The 19,875-nt window shown below is 42.7% G+C and overlaps 1 protein-coding gene across 22 annotated transcripts in view; it reads left to right on the top strand.

Annotated features, from left to right (window-relative positions):
* plecb (plectin b) overlaps positions 1–19,875 on the top strand; it is a 123,245-nt gene that overhangs the window by 60,762 nt on the left and 42,608 nt on the right. For 3 of the 22 annotated variants that reach the window (XM_040012605.1, XM_040012604.1, XM_040012603.1), the window contains exon 1: positions 539–5,536. The exons of 9 other annotated variants lie outside the window; for them this stretch is intronic. In XM_040012605.1, coding sequence (XP_039868539.1) covers positions 2,374–5,536 — 3,163 coding nt within the window. In that variant the 5' untranslated portion in view covers positions 539–2,373. Of the gene's footprint in view, positions 1–538; positions 5,537–5,577; positions 9,955–11,785; positions 15,075–19,875 lie in introns of those variants that run through there. 10 more of the 22 variants (XM_040012608.1, XM_040012607.1, XM_040012606.1 and 7 more) reach the window with 6 other exon arrangements.

Here is a 19,875-nt window from a genome sequence, read left to right as displayed (position 1 = left end):
ATTGCCTTGGTGAAGCAAACACGGTCTTAGACTGCAGCCTAATGTGGTTTAAATGCTCACTCACACTGATATCTTAGGATTCTTTCATGCACATACACTTCCCTGTCAGGCAGACGTTTGTTTCGCAAGTCAGAGGAATGTCTTCCTTGTTCCATAAACCGAAAAAGTCTCTATGTTCTCCGAATGAATGCTCCTCCCTGCTTTTTGAATCACTGACTGTACATACATCTCTAAAGTTAATACCATAACATAACAGGGTATAGGTGGAGTACATGGCTTAAGGCTTCACCCAGTCTGAGAGAGATGTCAAAACAGACAACGGCGTAAATCCTGTGTGAAAGGAATTGTTATTAGATAGCAGATTAGTAAAGGCGTTAGTCGGGTTTCTAAGAGGTCCAGCGATAGTTATGAGGGGGGTGTCTCCCTTACTTTAATATGTCAGTATTTTACATTTGTATATAGTCTTTAAAAAGAAACTATTATTTTGCCATGACATGTTTTTTTACTTTCATGATTACTGATGAAAGGTTGATAACCTGATAATAACTTGTTTGATAATCATGAGATAATAATGTCCTTGCAAATAGCAGTCTAATAAGTTGACACAGTGGTCCAGCTGCCTAGCCAACAGATTTATGGCCAGCTTCTCCACTGCAGCTCTGAAAGCGGATATGTGGCTTACTCAAAACTGGCTTACTTCATTTGACTGTTGCCATGGTAAAAAAATTAAAACAGTTTTCTGTCTGTGTTTGTATGTGTAATAGTGTGTGTGGTTTCAAACACCGGGGAGAATGCGTCATTTCATCTCTGCCCATTCACCACCACTATAATTTCATGAGTATATCACTGTCTGCAGCGCAGACAAACGAACGCATGCTACTGTGCTGTAAGCGACAATTGTAAGGTCTCCTTCCAGTTCGGCTTTCGCTGAACGCTGGTCGCAAGTGATCACTCTCTCTGACACTAGGAGACGAACAGGAGACAGATGTACAGGGGAGAGAAGTGATCTCTGGATAGAAAACTGATATCATGTTTCTGGGAGTGGTGAAAAGGTTAGCTATAATGCATAGTTCTTTATATAGTTGTGCAAGATAGATTCTTCTTTCCCAGCTCTAATATTAACTGTCTGAAGTAGCAGTACAACTTTAGGCTGCTTTACAGCCTGTTGCATCACTTTAATGAGCTGCAAAGGAAACACCGATTGGCCCGTCTAGCCTTCTTTTCTTGTCGGCTTGGAGACCCCCAAAACAAACACAGATAAGAATACATAAGATAAGAATAGAATTAAACTTAACGTTAGTTTTGCTATTATTATATAGGCATGGGTCATATTAGATAATTAGTAAGAGTTTAGTCATCTCCTTTCATATCCTTGTCCAGCCAGAGTACATTATTGTGATTTATGTAGTTTCTCTTGAAATGTCACCAGCCTTCATGATATATTCTAAGACTGTGTCATATGAGATGTGAGCACCATGCCCTGCATGAATAGTAAGAGCTCTTCACTGAAACCTGATCGTGAAATGTGTAAAGCTAAAGACACCTTGTACATAATAACTTGCATGGGCAGGATCGGATGGATGCCAGCTAGTCATCTTCCTTTCTGATATCTACTCGCTGAACACAGAACAGCCCATTCATTGGACCGGTGTGCATCACACGCCAGAGGGTGTGTGCCACTCAGTCCTAGTGTGCGTTCAGAGGTGTGTGTGTGTGTGTGTGTGTTTGCATGTGAGTAGGAGCCATTTGCTTTTGGTTGTGGGCGGGACTCTTCATAAAAGTCATAGAGTTGTAGATCACGTGCTCCCTCCATAGGTGTGTTGATCCATTCATTTGACTTTGCTCGAATTTTATTTCAGTTTATTGCAGACACTCTTCTCCCCCCCCCCTTTCTAGCTTCCTGCTGTACTATTTACTCTAGTGAGATTTTTTTTCCATGACAGTTTTTTCCTAAGAGAAAGAGAGAGAAGGTAGGAGGAGCCAGACTGAGAAGTGTGTGCCTTGCTCTCTCACTCTCTTTCTCTCTCTCTCTCACACTCACACACACTCCCTCTCTTCCATTCTGTCATTGCCATCTCGGCCCGAACAGAGACTGCTCATTCTCAGCCACCCTGAATGTAGGGGGGGCATTAAACTTATTAACAGAGGAATATTTATTTTCTTCACTACAACAAAAGGATCGACAAGAGCAAGGAGAAGAGACAGTAAGGAAAAATCATTACAAGGATTTCTTTCCCTTATTGAATTAAGAAACACGTGCCAGCCGGTCTTGGCACTTGACTCTTTCTCACAACACAGCGTGAGGTGCTGTTCTCTTTGTTTGGCATTGTGCATTTTAGTTTCACTTGAGAGAGTTTACTGAATCAAACAACAATGGTTGCTGGAATGCTGATGCCCCTGCATGACCTGAGGGCCATCTACGAGATCCTGTTTCGAGATGGTGTCATGGTGGCTAAGAAGGATAAGAGGCCACAGATCAAACACCCAGAAGTACAAAGTGTAAGCAACCTACAAGTAATTCGTGCCATGGGGTCTCTTAAGTCCAGGGGCTATGTAAAGGAAACATTTGCTTGGAAACATTTCTACTGGTACCTGACCAATGATGGCATTGTTTACCTGCGTGACTACCTCCACCTGCCCACTGAAATTGTTCCTGCCACCCTGCAAAGGATTAGGAAGCCGGCCGCCACTCTGGCCATTGCTCACCGAGCTGCACGGGTCCAATCTGTAGAAGGTCCAACGTCTTATGTTCCTAAGCCGGGACGCAGGGCTGAAGCAGAAAGAAGAGAGGAACTAGCAGAGCGCCAAGGCTACCGCCATAAGATGGTGGGTTCTGGAGAAAGAGAGAATAACCCGGATAGGACCCCGAGGTTCAGGGGTCGCCCACTGGCTGGAGAACCGGCCAGAGAAAAGGCCTTATGGGAAGTGGAGGGCCAGCCTCAGGACGTTTTTAGGAAGACCACCAGCTTCAGAAGCGAAACAGCAATGATGGAGGATAACAGGGGGAAAAGAGCCACTCACCAGGAGCTTGATGTTTACAGCAAGAATCCCATAGCATCACCACAAAAGAGGAGAGCACTGGAGGTCGAAAAAGAGAAGCCAACAAGTTCTGCTCCCGCTCAGACAGCAGCTTTGAAGCAGGATGTGTCACAGACCACTCTGACATCCTCCAAAACAGCCCTACCATTAGCTGTGGCTGCTGTTGCTCAGGCCACAGGTGCTGCAGCATCAAAGATTCCAGCTAAGCCCTCTGCTCCCAAAACAAATGAGGAAATGAAGACCAAGGACTGGCCTAATATCGCCGAGGAACAAACGTCAATCAAGCCTACTCAAATGATTACAAGCAAACCAGTTCTCACAATGCTTCCTGATTTTGATGCCAAAGAAGACAAAATGAAAATGGTGGTTGTGGATCCAGTTAAAGTTGCAAATGTGAGTGCTACAGCAGCCAATGATCAAGTAAAGCCCCAACAAGTAAAGCCTGTCACTTCAACAGGCTCTGTCAAAGAAACGAAGCTTAAAGTAAATAAGGAATTGATTAAACCCACAGAGGTGAAGGCCCCTCCAGTTTCAGCTGAGTCTAAAATTATAAATGATAAAGCAGAAAAAGTTACAGATGCAGCTGCCACTCAGGAGACTGCCAAAGCCAAACCTCACAGCGCCACAAGCAAACCAAAGGGCTCCACTAATGAGGTTAAAGATTCTAAAACTGATGAAGTGTCCCTAGAAGTTACTACAGTACAGAAATCCTCAACACTTGAAGTCAAATCCACCATTACCACTGCAACTCTCGCAGCACCTTTGACCAATGCTGAAGATGCACAGCCTGTCACAGCAAAAGCTGCAGAGATGACTGCTGAAGAGAAGAAAACTAATTCAAAAGGGATTCCCCCAGTCAGAAAAGAAGCCCCTAAAGGTTCCGTGCAGGAGCCCACAGTAAAAGTGCAAGATGAATCAGATACATCTCAGCCTCCTCAAAATGCTGTCACCACAGAGGTGCTTAAAGAAACCAAACAAGCGGTCGAGGGAGGCTCAAAATCAAAAAGAAAGAAAAAGAAATCTCAAGCTGAGGCCTTGAAGAGTGTGGAGAGTGCTGAGGGATCACCTGGAAATAAGACTGAACTTAGACCAGTGGCTTCATCAGAGCCTTTAATTGTGTCTACCTGCTCAAAGGGAACAAAGACAAACGAGGTTAAATTACATACTGACAGAGAGAAAACAGAAGATGTCCCCAAACAAATAACAGCTTATTCAGAAGAAGCCTCACTGCCACTAGGACAGATTCCTGCAGCGCCCCTAGTGGAGGGACAAATAAAAGAGAAGTCTGAGGAAAGCAATGCCGGAAAGATTGCACAGGGACCATTATCCCCTAAGGGCGAGTCAAATGTTACGTCGCCCCATATGGAGCCAGTGAAATCTGAGGAAATAACTGTGACCAAAGTGGAAACAGTGACAGTGCAGAAAATAAGTGGAGTGGAGCTCGTGCAAGCAAGCCCTAAATCTGAGCAGGAAAACCCTGCCCCACTGTCAGAACCTCAGAAACCCACAATTGAGGCTAAATCCGCCATAAATACAGAGAAAGCTACACAGGAACCTTTAAAGGGAAAGAAGAAGGGAAAAGGTAGAAAGCAGCCTAAAGAACCAGAGTTAGAGGATATAAACACAAATCCTGTCCCTTTGCCTGAAGCAGAAACATTGCCATCAACTGACACTACACCCCTGCATGAAGCTGCAGTTAAAGACAGCCCTGACATGGCCTCCGGACTGACAGAAACTAATATTTCTTTAAAGATGACTCTTGAAAGAATGTGCAGTGAGGAAGTCAGGCAGGCAGCAGCTGTGCTCTCTGAGGCCCCAGCAGACAAAAGGGAGGTGGAGCCAGCCCTGCTCTTTGCAGAAAAAATCAAGCGGGAGGCTCCAAAACCAGAAACATCCTCCAGTGTGAGGGAAGCACCCACAGCCGGAGAATTAGCGTCAGCAGCAAGAGCGCTAACAGCAGAGCCAGCTGCAGCTCAGGCACAGGCCAGCCCACTCTTCGAGCAAGAGGAGCCTCCCAAAGTTGCACAACATTCGGCCGCTCGGGCAGCAGAGTGCAGCACAGAGGAAAGGCTCTCTGTTTCTGAGGCCCTAACGCAGGAGGGAGAGAAGAAGAGGGACTTGATAGAGGACACACCCTCTGCCACCGCCACGCCCGTGACCCGTCCTGACCAGCCTCACCAGCGGGACACCTGCGAGTTTGAAACATCTGACATAGACGAGGCCACCATGAAGAGGAAAATAGTAGTAGTGGAGGAGATTGTTGAAGTAAAGCAGCTCCTTAGTCCGGAGGCAGCTGGACAGCAGTCACCACCTCCACCTGTGGAGTCTGAGGAGGAAGGCGAGGAGCTGGACCTGGATGTTCTGCAAGAAATTGCTATAGAGCGGGCAGTCTTGGCACAGGTGGCAAGGGGCAAGGGGCGAGGAGCCTCACCAGAGGTAGACTGGGACCACTCACTGGCGGAGCCAGAGGAGAAGACATGGCCTAACTTCATGGAAGGTTTGTTTGAATGCGTGCCAGCTTACCTACTTCTAATGTCTCTGTGATGCAATCACTCTTGAGTCTAGATTCCCACCTTTCTTCAAAGCATTTGAGGTTTTAGGGTGCACTGTTGGTGCTCTGCACTTATGTACCTTGAATAGCATTACCATTCTGTAATTGTCTTTGACTTCCCATTCAAAGTATTATTTGGGGTGTTGTGATTACAGTTTGTGGCTTAAAGTTACATGTTACCAAGCCCAGAGTCTATTTTGTGATGTGGTGCAGAGGGAGCCTCTTTTAGGAACAGTTTCAGTGAGAGGGTGAGGAGACCTTTGAGATGTGGCTGTGATTGAATTAGCTTTGTGTTAGAAGAGATAAAGTGTCTGACACAGTGCTTGCCCCTTGTTGTCCTCCTGCTGTCAGATTTCACAGGTCCCTGTGTTTTTTGCTGTGGTAAACACTCAAAAAATAATTTACCGCTATTCTTTCAATTTTTTACATGCATCAGCAGCAGTTTTTATTTTTAACAAACAATTCAAACGACAAGAAAAATTCCCACATTTCCAGGGTGGGGAATTGTGATTGAATTGTGTAATCAATTATACTCACTGTTGTGAGTGGTAACAGTTATCTCTGGAGCTATCTGAGTGTTTGCCAGCAGGATTAGTGAGATCTGCAGCCATTCCAACTAGGTGGGGCTGTTTTGGTGAGATCCAGCCTCGCCTGTTCCCTGCAGAGACGGCTAACCGTGAGTTAAAGCCAGAAAAAGAGAGGTGTGGTCCTTTTGGGAGTATTAGTCTTTAGTAGTCTCTTTGCTCTAGTCAGGCTGTGTTCATGGCTCTGGTTTGTGTTCTAGGGTTGTTTTTTCTTTGGAGAGATATGCATGCCCTTTGCATTCCATTATGCAAAGGGCATTAACACGGGAGTTATGTGGGTAAAGTCAACACAGTACTGTGCGCCATCCTCCTTTGCTGGTTTAGAGAAATAAAAGTGGCACATGATGCTGTGGTTAGCTTTTGTTGAAGTGAAACTCATATGGCTCATGTTAAATCCTGATGATGCTGAGGCACATTCATGTGACTCCAGAGTTTTGGATATGATATGTAACGTCTCATAACTTCCACGAGTGAAGCAAGTTGTTGCTGAAACCACCATGTAAAATGTTATATCTCCGGAACGGTGTGCAAGACAGACTTTTTTCGGGCGTTGTCTGTTGAGGGTGTGAACAGCATGCAGATAGTCAGAAAGTTGGAATAAGTTGCTCACAGATCCATGGGTGTGTTTGTTTGGATCCACACGTGACGGACGTTCTGGATTCAATTAGAAGCATGGCTCCTTGAGCCAGTCTGTGTTACTCATCAGGAAAATAAGTTAGATTAAAAACTTCATGACAGCTGTACACAAACACAGTCACTTATAGAGCTCATTATAAGCAGAACTCTGCTTCTCTGCAGTGCATTTTGGTATCTAGAAGAAACCTGAATTGTAGATGAAGAGCTGATCATTGCCATGGTGAACTATCGCAAAGATTTTAATTTGACTTTTACTACGGAGGTCTTTCTGATCTGTGACGTTTTCACACATCAGACACAGCAGCACACTGCTGACATCTGCTGTCCATTAACAACCATATTCATCTGTCACATAGACCTAATGCTGCAACTCCACTGCAGAAGTCTTTGAAAGGAGCTCAGATTTGTTATCATGTAATAAAAAAGCCACTTTTTTTTTTCTTTTTTTCTTTTAATTTTACCTCATATGGATTTTTAGAGCAGTGGTTTCCAGAAATACTGATTTTACTACCTTTATTCCTAGAGTGTAGTATTCTTGGTATGTTGCTTTATTAAGTGGCAGTCGGTAGACAAAGCTCCTCGCTGGATATTTTTGCAGTTAAGTATGCATACTTTTGTCCTCCTCCAGTTTCTGTTACAAGCTTACTTTGCATCAGTGATGCGGAAACTAGGAAGGAGGAACGTACTGAATGAAATGTGACTTATGCCACAAAAATGTTGCTTTCAAAGCAGCGACTATAAGCTGGTTTGAATTTCAGAGTAACAGTTTTCATCAAATGTGGCCTTCCGGATGCACTTAAACTAAATCTGTGTAGTAAGCACTTTTGTGTGGACTGTACACACTGTTTAAACTCGGCGTGGACATGGCACCAGGCACAATTTGAGTAAATCACATCACAGACGTGCCGCTGAGGGTCTTCCATGTTTTCATCTTTGAAATGGTGCCCGGTGCATACTTGTGTGATTGGATAAATGAACAGCTACAGTGAACTTCAGCTCTGTGTCTCTCATTATGGTGCCACTTCATTTTAATGTCGTGACTCACCCCGGGCGATTTGCAAATTTTGGAGTTGATTCATGTGCGTGACCTCTCTGTTGAAAGAAAAAAAAAAAGTAGGGAAAAAGTGAGAGACAAACTCTTGGCGTCTGTCAGCAGACTGTGTTGCAAACTGGCAACTTAATCTCCTGCTGCCGCTTTTGCCGATTGGCCCACGGTGCTGTTTTGCTCAAAACAAAGTAAATGACCTTAGCTGTTGCATGTCTCTAACTGCTGACTCCGCCTGTGAAACCCCTTCTGATATTTAGTTCGGAGTCTCAGAAGATATTGGAGTACACTTCAAAATTTATGACACCTGGAGACCAAACAGACATTTTAATAATTAAGGGATGTTGAAATGAAACCTGAGATGATTTCTTCTTGGCTTAAGTGCAAATTTTTGAAAAATTATGGCACAAATATAGAACAGGAGTCACAAAAGGTGAATATTTATGAGGCCTATTTGAAAAGTGAAACAGAATCCCATTCCACCAGCTGTTTGTGCGTTCAAATTGCTACTTTGAATTGCCGCATTTACGTGCGCAGAGTGCTTGATATCAGATTAAATGGTATGCTATAGCAGGAGCTGGAGAGTGATGCAGGATCGAGGATCTCATGTTGCAGTGTAATGGTTAACTCACAATAGGCCAAACTTTGGAAACAGGATTGATAACATGTGGAATATATTGAGGGTTTGGCCAACATGGTTATGACGTTAGTCATTTCCCAGGGTGCATGTTAGACCTTATTAGAAGACCAAACTAATGTGACTACAGTTGAGTGAGAGGGATGCGAGTTTGGCCTTCATTTTAAAGTTCATAAAACCCTAATTTTATCCAGTATTTTCTCACCAGCTTAGTGAGTAGAGGAGGAGCATTCTTGTTTACAAGAATGAATATCTGCACTACACAGTGTGGTTGAAGAGTAAGGCTACTGGTATTTTCCCCAGGGACATAAGCTTAGAATACCTTTCAGCCATGTGTCCTGACATGATTCATGTGTGTGTAGAAAGCCTGTTGAGTTCAGGAGTTTGGGATTGCTGCGCATAAAGTTGTTGATGAAGGAATTCCCTGCAATCCTGTCTAATTCTGCTCAATGGTTTCTCAGTACAGCTGCTTTCATTTCACTACAGAACATCCATACATAATGTCAGCATTTCACAACAGAATGCAGTCCTCACTCTGCTCTCCAGACAGGTTTGCTTTTAGTAGTGTAGAGAAGTGGAGCCAGTCGTCAGCACTACAATTGCCCAAGCCAAATGCATATATTAGAACTTACTATATTTAGAGAATATCGTGCATTGACATGATCCTGCAGCAATAAGGGGATGAACACTGAGGTCACCAGCCTTGCTCTCTAGAGCATCCATCACTAAACTGTGTTTTACTGAATAAGATCCAGTTTAATCCATCTCATCTACTGCCAGACTTTCCGGCCGCAGTATTTCTGTGTGTTTAAATTCAGCTTGTATTCGGTTGTATCAGTGTGTCACACTTTCCTGTGGTTTAATTGGGATGAGTACTTTACTTACTACTCAAATGATTTGGTTATGTTAAGCCTAAGAGAGCTCTTACATGTGATGTGTTTTCTGGGTGAGAGGTGTGACCTAAACAGTTCCCACCATCATCCTCGAAGAGAGAGAGAAAGAGAGAGAAAGAGAGGGAGGAGAGGGGGGATGGAAGGGCTTGCTTGTGGAGGGTGTCTCTAAAGGACGAGAACAGCCAAGTGTCCCGCCAGAGCGCTTCCATCAGTTTCTAAGTGTGAGCACTGTGTGATCATCTGGCTCTAGTGGATATTTATAACCCCCAGTCAGCTCCAGCCCTCTTTCTCCCCCCTGGCAGCCCTCAGAACCCCTCACCCCTGCCCCCTTCCCCAGGCTTGGTGTGTCATCCCTCCTCCCCTGGCCAAAGGAGAGCAGGCTGACGGATTCAAGCAGCAGGCACAGCCTGTCAAAATTCAAGACCAGGGAGAAACAAGGCAGTCGGGGCAAACAAGCACGCGCCTCTCTTGTCCTCCTCATTCTCCCTCTGTCCAGCTTGTTGTTTTTTTCTTCACCCTTGTCCTCCTCTTCTTTCCACGTACCTTCTTTTAGATGAAGATCATACCTGGTAGGTCACACAATTGAAGTTTCTGTGTTGTGTCTTTGTGTCTAACTGTGCTTGTCTTCCTGGCTGATGACTGTTGTTGGGATTTTGGCAAAGGCAGTGGGTAATGTCTTGTTGTTGTGCGTACACACTCACTCTAACAAGACATAGGCACACACATTCCCATCACAAACAGCTACTGCGGCATGGATTGTCTTTCATAGTTGTTCACAGTGTGACTGAGCTGTTGTGAGGAAATTCTTGGCTGCCTTCTGTATTTTCATTTATTTGATGGTATGTAAGTGAAGGAGGGTGAGGGTGAGAATTTGGGAGGAGGGGGGTTGCAGTACCCCCACCCCTGCTATTACCTCTTGTGACATCTGATGGAAGTCAACAATCAGCAGCGGCTCATGCAGCGTGTTTAAATGTGCCCTTGTGTGTGTCAGATAGTTGTGGGTCTCTCCTGGCTATTTCACATTGCTGTAAAACTAGCTCTGTGTAATTCATTTAATTTACATTTTTTTCATCCACCCATTTAGCATTGCACCATGTTTTGTTTTGCAATAATTCTCTAAATCCTCTTCAGTTAAATTAGAATTACATTTTGAAAGAAATCCACAAAATTAAAAAGATAACTTCTGCCTTTTTTGAGTGTTTAAACAAGTCCACCTGTTCCAAAGTCTCCATATTCATGGACACCTGTTGGCATCCAGCACAATACCAACGCATTTTGTTAAGAAATGTCAGCAGGTGGCAGCTAAAGTCCTGGATTTGTACTACTGTTTATATCACCATGTCACCTGTTGAGTTGTTTTTTTCTAGGTCCTGCCATACAACAAATTGAATTGTCATCATGTGCTGTTTCAGTCTTTTTTAAGTCATAAAACTTTTGAAGGATGTTGTAATCATAACAAAATCCTTTTTCCTAATAAACAAAAAAAATCCTGATGATATAATGATTATAATCACTGAGGTGATTTTAAGTTCTGAAAACATCTTTTTTTGGGGGGGGTGGGGCAGAGAGACCCTGCAGTTTCAAATGTCCCTGCCACGCCTCTGCCATCCCTCCCCCTCCTAATGAAGGCCCACCTGTCACGAGGCTTGTTTCTTCACACCCTTTACGTTATCTCTGTCCAGACTAATGCTGGAAAGCCACCCATGACCCGCTCTTCCCTGGCTGCTCATTTTGGGGCATTTAGTAACCATAACTGTGGCAGGATGTAAGGTATTGAAGCTCTTTCAAAGTTTACACAAAAAAGCAGTGAGATACTAAAGTTTCAGGGTAAAGCAGCTAGATATCAGAAAATATATTTGCCTCATCTCTTCCTCTCTGTGTCTGACTAGAGATTACTAGAGATATTTTCTGTTGCATTGGTGATACTGATCTGAAGAGGTCACATTACTAACCCTAAAACTCTCTTCCGCGCAGCTTCACATTTAGCATGTTTACTGTCTGTATAGGTCATGTGGAACCTTGAAAATTTGTCAGTTGTGACAGGTCAAAGGTGCCACCAGGCCATAATGTGCCAGTTTTACGCCGCCATATTTCCCAGACAGCATGAGAAGCCTGTTGCAGGTTCTTGAGACACGTAGGTCTGACCGGTCACACAACATAGATGCGTACTGGCCCTGGCTCCACCTAGCTGAACTTCCACAGAAGCTCTTTTGCTGCACGGTAGAGTAGCTGAGCAGTGTTTGTTTTGGTAATTCAGTTGCTGGTAAGGCCCCTCCCAAACCTGTTGGGCCATGTTTGCTTTCAGATCAATATGTCTCTGTCTGTTTTTGTGTGTGGATGTGTTGTTCCTGTATTTCTTTAAAAAAGTCCGGTAGTGGTTCAGTACACCTGCTTGGTTTGAGGCACTGCCAATTTCCAAACCAGCCAGTAGCTTTTGAAACCCTAGCAGTGTTACAAAAGAGATGCTGCATCCATGAGTCAACACTTTGATGACTTTTTCTTTGGTTTATCCTGGATAAATGTAGCTTTTGTGTGCACAGAACAGCTAACAGATAATACAGTCCTACACTAAATAATATCTTGTTTGATCCAATGCCTTTACATGAGTCGTTGTTGACACGATACCCCAAAAGTACTCAATTGCTTAAATTTTAAGACATGCACAAGTCTGGTTATTGATCAGTCCAAACCCTGTTAGAAACCCAGGTTTCTAAGATGTCTAAGGTGTCACTAGTAGTCCTGATTGATTTCCAAAGTGTCTGTAGTTTAGCTGCCATGGCTCATTGTTGTTATCATGATAAAGTTTAAAGTTAGAGAGCGTGGTATCTTGCTCTTGCTCATGGGAAGTGTTAATGTTATCAGTCTAAGATAGGAGTAAAAGGAAAGCGCTTGTTGTGAGACAACTCTAAAATGAAAGCTGGCCGAGATGCTTTCATGCAGGGCGTAAAGCAAACGTTAACTTCATTTCCCATGGCTAAAATGGCATTAGGCAACACTAAAGAATGCATTGACCTACACAACACTACGCAAAATGTAATATTCTTCAAAGTTGACTCACTACTCTAAGGACACGAAGACGAATATTTGATGCCCAGTTGCTTTGGCTGTAGTTTCGTGTTATGTGCCCTGACATTTACTCTATGATGTCCTTTTGTATAATGTTTTATTGTCTTTGATACTGAAGCATTAATGCAGCAGCTCTTCCTGCTGATCTGTCCCCTTCGGTCTAGACCCATCAGGGGGCTTTTTTTTTTCTTAGCTGTCCTATTTTTCACTGGCACCCATTCTGCATGATGACAGCTCTGTCCTCTATCCACTCACTAGCTCAATGGCTCGAGCTATCACTTATACAGGAGTGAGAGCAGACACCACACGGTCTGACCACTTGTGATTTAGCTTCTGGTCTTATGCTATTGACCGTGATAGGCTGCATGTGCAGATATGGAAACGCTGATGCTGGCATTTTACTCCATCGATGACCAGTATGGAGAAAGATGGTGAGAAGGGTGGGGGCGGGGGGAAAAATGCTGTGAGTCACACACAAGGTGCCTCACTCTGCATTCTCCTCCGGAGCTTTGACCTTTCATCTCTGTTTGTCTGCCCTTACACAGACAATCAAAATCAGGATGAATATATTTTATGGTGCAACAGAACCCAGATCTGTCGCACTATTTACATTGGCTGATGGCTGTTTTGGAACCAGACTGTTAATTTGCTTAAACTGCTTTGCATAAATGATCGGTTGAGAATTTTCAGGCGTAACATGTAGCTGCTGTAGCTATGGAAAGCTCTTGCTCCAGCACTCTTCTGCAGTCGCCCAGAAGGTGTCAGAGTTTTTACAGAACGCTGTGAAGTGTAACATCCGGTTTGACACGCTAAGCGCATGGATGACATTCAATCGCCAAGCAAATGCTCGTTTAGAGCTACATGTGGGGCCCTCTCATAGCTGTGTGGGCTGTGATGGTTGACTTCTGGTTATGGCTTTGGCTTGGTTCATGGAAAAGCCAGCATTCTTCCTGGAAACAGGCAGGAGTTTTATTCTGGAGCAATCCAATTACTACTTACAATACAGTACACCAGTGTGTGTGGGTTTGTATGTGTCTGTTTTTTCCAGGGCTCGTGAGTGTATATAAAAAAAAAAGTCTAAATGGCCCCTACCATTGTGGTTGGTGCTGGTAAACCAGTGGGCATGAGTCATAAATTAAACAGTACACTTTTTCCTTAGGGGCTTATGGAAGCCGGTTTGGATACAGCTCTCATGTCCTCTGGGAATAATGAACAAGCTGTGATGAGACACACAGTCAGATGGAGCTCGTATAGAGCTGATTTATTTATGAGCAGCACAGGGATCATAGAAACAAATACGATTCTATGATCTGACCCCCTCCTTAAAGCAGATTAATTATGCTTTTTTTTGTCATATAGCACAGAAGCGTCACCCACATGCTATACAAAGCTTCTTTTTTTTTTTTTCAAAGAAAAGTGGATAAAGGGACAGTGAAGGGAGCTAAAACAGCTTGTTTTAGATGATATATTAATTCATAGGCCCGGTATTAAGTCAACAAGTGTTATTTTGTACAGTGAGTCATATAATGCTAATTTAGTAGAGTCCAAGAATCCAGTGTGGCACTGCAAATGCTAGCTGTCAGTGTGAAGGTCTTAATGTCCCTGTCAACATTATCGTTATCCTTTTATTTGATGTCAAAACATTAAAGTTTCTTGTAAAATAAAATCAAGGAGGTCAAGTGAAAGTATCCGTATCAGCGTCCGGTGTGATAAGATCCTGGCAGACAGGTAGTCCTGGGTCAGAGATCAGTGATCTGCACTTTCCCTTCAACATTTTACTGCGCTTTGCCCCGTCCTAAATATCCAGATCCTAAAGTAAACCGGTAATGGGTAGGGGCATATTCACTGTATTTACTTTCAGGATTATGTGCCTTAGGATTTGTTAAGCTTGAAGATTTTCAGACAGCACTGGGGACTAATCTGAATAAATACATTGTATTCTGGCAAGATGCAGGCTATTGAAACTCAGAGCTTTTGCGAAGGTGAAAAAAGCAGTGAGAGACGAAAGTTTCAGGTTAAAGCAGTTGGACTAAATACTAATCATAACACAACAGAAGTCTAGTCTGCTATCTTGGATTAGCATTAAAGATGCAGTGAAGCCTCATAATAGTCTCACAAACCGACGTGCCTGCAGGTGCACAAACACCTCTGTTTTAAATGCTTGTACAAACTGTAAACTGACTCTAGACGAGTGACAGTCCGATAAATGGATGGCTGTAGGGCAACAAAGCACTTTTGCTTCCAGTTTTACATTTGTCATGGTTCTCATGGAGCAGATATGCTTAACCAAATGACTAATAAGTCAAAGGACGGCATAAAGAAACTATGAAAATTATGTTGAGCTACCAGTCTGCTGTCTATTGTGTTTGTCCTTAAAAGAGCCCAGCACTGGGCTGGGCCCTGCCCCCCTCAAAGAAACGACTTTCTGTTTGAAAGTCATTCCTGTTTCCACTCTTTACACCAGCTAGCACAGCTTACCTGAAACACAAAAGGCTACCTGTGTACACTTCCATTCGCATCAGCATGGCTGGGATGTGGAACTTTGAGCGAGGGAATTATCTGCATGAGATGAGCTCGCATGGAGAACGAACCAGATACCTGTACAGCAAGATGTGTTGTGCAGGTGAGTGGTGAGACTCGATTTATAGGACACGGTAGGGAGGAGTTTGGTGTGTTGTTTTTTTCATTGTATTGAATGTTACATGGGTGGTACAAGACAGTCCTGCTCAGAGAGACTGACGGAAGGTTGGGGGTAAACTACATTTATAGTTTATGGAATTACTTTCACATAAATATTTCAAGTCCAGATGCAATTAGAAGATATTTCAAAAATGGCAATTATGAACATAGTTGTATGACTTGAAACAGATCTAATTACAGACTCTTTGCAATGACATATGCATCTGCCATAAAACAATACAATTAATACTTCCCACCATCACTTCTGTTACAACACTTGGAAATGCTCGTGCAACTCGTGCAACCTGTTCTCTTATCTTCTAAAAGTGTTTTGTTGTTGCTGTGTAATGTGATGTTGACCTTATCTCATTCCTGTGGCGTAACGTCCTTATCTTACTTCATTGGATTTTAGCTTTTCAAAAGTTTGAAGCCTCATTTCATTATGTGTCAAATGTTTTTGATGGGTAACATGTCAGGACAGTGCACAGGCCTTTGGAGCATGAGGACTGTTGTGCTACAAACACATGCTGTTGTAGTGTAGCTTTGCATTATCTTGCTGAAATGAAAGATTTTGTCTGGATGGCAGCTTGAATTGCTCCATAACCTATATTGTTAAGCATTAATGGTTCCTTTGCAGATGTCGCAAATGTGCACTGTTGAATCCTGACACCATGATTGATGCTGGGTTCCTATCTATACATTAATAATAACCTGGATAACCCTGGGAAGTCTATGGTTTCCCTCATTTTACCTCATTGCAGCCCAGAGACGACATGTATGAATCTTGTTTATACATGTATTTTCTTTGTGAGATAGACTTCTAAGTTTCATTTGTGGATTCAGTTATGAACTTTATTCAGTGATGATAGTTTTCTGAAGTGTTCCTGAATCCATGCAGTAATTTATTTGCACGAATTTAAAGTGTATGAATTTGAATAGAGCTGCAATATTGTTTTCTGGACTTCTGGCAGAGATTTCTCTGGCGCCTCTGATTTATTTCATTCTTTTCTCTGGATTGCACTCACTGGAAACTTTCTCAGGTACATGTGGTCAACTGCTCTGCTCTAATCAGCCCATCATACGCCAGAAACTTAAATGTAGACATGGTCAAAACAACCCTCTGAAGTTCTGAGTATGTCAATGTGGAATAAAGGTGATTTAAGTGATTTCAATGTGGCATGCTTCTGAGTTTTAATGTATCTGAGTATTTTAGAAACTGCTGATCTAGTGGCATTTACAGAGAGAAGTCTGAAAAAAAGAAAATATCCAGTGAGCAGTGGTTCTCTGACCAAAAATGCCGTGTTGATGCCAGAGTAGAATGGCCAGACTGCGTCAAGCTAATAGGGACGGAACAGTGACTCAAATAACCTCTCATTACCACCAAGATATGCAGTAAGATTTCTGAACACAGAATATGTCGAACCCTGAAGATGGGCCACAGCAGCAGAAGACCACACCAGCTGCCTCTCCTTCAGCTAACGGAGCCTCAATTTCTAATGTCACATTTGGATGTTAGGGTAAGAATTTGGCAGAAACAATGCGTAAGCCTGGATCCCTCCTGCCTTGTCTCAGCAGCTTGAGCATCATTTAAACACCACAGCCTAGCTGAGTATTGTTGCTGACCGTGTCCATCCCTCTATGGGCGATCGTGGCTCAAGAGTTTGCAGTTCGTCTTGTAATCGGAAGGTTGCCGGTTCGAGCCCCGGCTCCGACGGTCTCGGTTGTTGTGTCCTTGGGCAAGACACTTCACCCGTTGCCTACTGGTGTTGGCAGTGTCCGGCAGCCTCACCTTTGTCAGTGCGCCCCAGGGCAGCTGTGGCTACAATACAGCTTGCCATCACCAGTGTGTGAATGGGTGGATGACTCAATGTAGTGTAAAGCAGTTGGGTGTGGTTGTACTCTGGTGCCATCTAGTGATCAGAATATTTCACTACCTTCAGCCAGCGGAGGACCAAAGTGTCATGTGAGGCGAGGGTGGCGTTTTCCTTTCGTCAAATAGTCAGTTATGGGAAACCCCTCTGTCTCTGCCTAAAAACACACGCATGAGTAAGACTCAGTAATAGTTACCACTGAGAAACACGGTGCTGTATATTTGTGGATGTTGTCATAGAAGCGTCTCTCAAGTTCCCTTTTTTTTTTCTCCACATTTTCAAAAAAGTGTTGAGGGTGATTTAGCAGATGGAAATACCACATGTGATACTGACTGTTTTTCTTTTTTAATTCCTAAAAATAATTTCAGCCGATTAGTACTTAAAAAAAAAAAATCTTTTATTTTTTTGACAAATCATTAAATGTTTTTTTGATTTACACTCAATTACATTTTTTATATGATTGCCAAGAATTTAAATAGTTCCATTTACACTATCTTGTGTTATTTAACTTTTATTTATCTGATTTATCTGAAACATTTTCAGGTACTTTTGTTAATGTGTACATTTTCAGCCAAATGACTGCATTGTGACCTGCAGGGGGAGACACATGCTGCTTTTAAACATTAGCCGCCGCGTGCCAGGCAGTCAACTAAGTTATATCTCAGTCACCAGAATTGCACATTAGCAACTAACATGACCCCAGATGCGGTGCTTTCCACAGACTCCTGCAAAGCTCAGGACCGAGCTATTTTAAACCTCAGCTGCTGTGGCTAATCTGAAGGCCTGTTGAGTCTGAGTTAAATTGGGTTTGGAGTTTCATCACTAGAGCTGGTTCTGACAACATCATCCAAAGTCTGCTGTCAGGCTGATGATGGCTGGCAGTGATAACTGGATGGTGTGTCACGGCACAGCTATGACTAACTGTGATTAGAATGGGTCTTACTTGTGTAATGTAGCTTTTTAAAATTACATTGCCAATCATTAACTTCTGCATAACATCTGTTTATATCTGAATAAAGATGTAAAGTGTAACAATGTAAAAACATATACAGATATCTCTGGTCGTAGTTTTCAGTTTTCACTTAATAGAACAGGATTAGAAATACAGCATTTATCACACTTAGGGGCTAATTTAACCACTGGATTTGATAGCATAACGTTAGTGCTCTCATTAGTTTTCCATGACTTTAAAATTGCCAGATAGTTTGTGTTATGTCTTTTTTTTCTTTTTATTTCAACTGAATGTTTATAGGAGTTCATCCAGGTAACATTAAACAGGTTTAAGGTGTGTTTGCTTTGGTGTGCTGCTTGCCTAAATGTTTGAGTCATGTACTCAGTATGCAGCTTGGATAATACAGCTTGTGATCTGCGTGAATCAGAACCTTCTGAAGGATGGTCATGCCACTGATGACTTTGTATGCTAATCGTATCAGAAATTTGAGCTAACGTGTGCTGTGATTCAGGTGGGCATTTCCTCGATCTGCCTCCTCTTCGCCCCATTCCTCCTTGTAGCTTCTTGTCATTAAAGAACGACTCGTGAGATAATGCTAGGTGTGTTTAGGCTGCTCCCAGTTTATCATCATTCCATTTTAAAAAGGTGTGGCAACCACATATCACTTTAAACACTTTCACCTCAATTGAGCAAGTGGCCATGGGGTTAAAAACAACGATGAGAAACATGGGAGAGAGTGATAGAGAGGCATGTAACCTGAACTGTTGGAGCAAACCTTGTTTCGCAGCTTTTTCATCCTCTGCAAAGAAAGGTGTTGTGCGTCCTCCCTCTGTTTAAACCTTTATTTTTCCCTGCGCTTCAGCACTTAGAAAAGACCATAATGACACATTCCTAGAATTCCTTTGTCCTCTAATTTGTTTTGCTTTGTTGCTCCATAGTGCTTAAATGAAGGTTGTTGTAGTTTTAAGTGGTGGAAGGCTTAGCGGTGTCACGGGGATCAGCTAAAAGCACATAAATCCAGTGTGATGGTCCTGTTTCAGTTTTCACAGCAAGAAGGTCCTGGGTTTGAATTCACCATCTGGCGAGGCTACATCTATATATGTGAAAATACAGATTTCTTTATATTAATTTCAGTTCACTTTCATATATCAAGGCACTTATATTGTAAAACAAGGAGCCTTCAACATTATAGATCAAAACTCCAGCTATGCAACAACCTGGTACCATTGGGGAGGAAAAACAGGCATAGAGAGAGGATAGCAAACAGGGCAAAACTAAAATGACACAACCATTAAAAGACACAAAGTTAGCGTTTCAGGACCACTAGCACATAGAACTGCCTAACCCCATTATATTGGTTGTCACATGTGTTTATGATAATTATACCAAACCATTTCCACGATGATACAGTATATTAGTGGTAAAAGGAGTAAGGGTCAAAAGCCATGCTAGTGGTGCTTTCTGCTATATCAGCATCCACAATAATAAATAATGCTAAATTTAATTCGTAAAGCACTTTTTAACACATAGTTAGAAAGACCATAGCAGAAAAATATAAAATAATGCACAAAATTCTAATTAAAATCAATAACAAAAATACATTTTAATCAAAATTTAGCCACAATGGTGCTTTTAGCTAAACATTTGCATTAGCATGCTAACATGCAGGTCGTGGACAGACCATGCAGGCATGATATGTACCATGTTCCCAAATTTAGTTTAGCTTATTTGTGTCTGATTTGTGTATATACAAAAGACAGCCTAAGCCTCATCTTAATGGCAGAGAATAGCAGATACTGTACTATATTGCTAGTAGTCATGCTAACAGCAACACTGCATCCGGGACTACTGTGGTATGACCACTGCCCTTATCAAGTCCATCATCAAACTTGTCATCAAAAAAAAAGCAACTCTCTATATTT

Source organism: Simochromis diagramma, unplaced genomic scaffold (genome assembly GCF_900408965.1).
Source record: "Simochromis diagramma unplaced genomic scaffold, fSimDia1.1 OVJJ01000618.1, whole genome shotgun sequence".
NCBI lineage: Eukaryota > Metazoa > Chordata > Actinopteri > Cichliformes > Cichlidae > Simochromis > Simochromis diagramma.
Note: the sequence above shows the minus strand (reverse complement) of the source record. Positions and strands in the feature narration are given on the sequence as shown.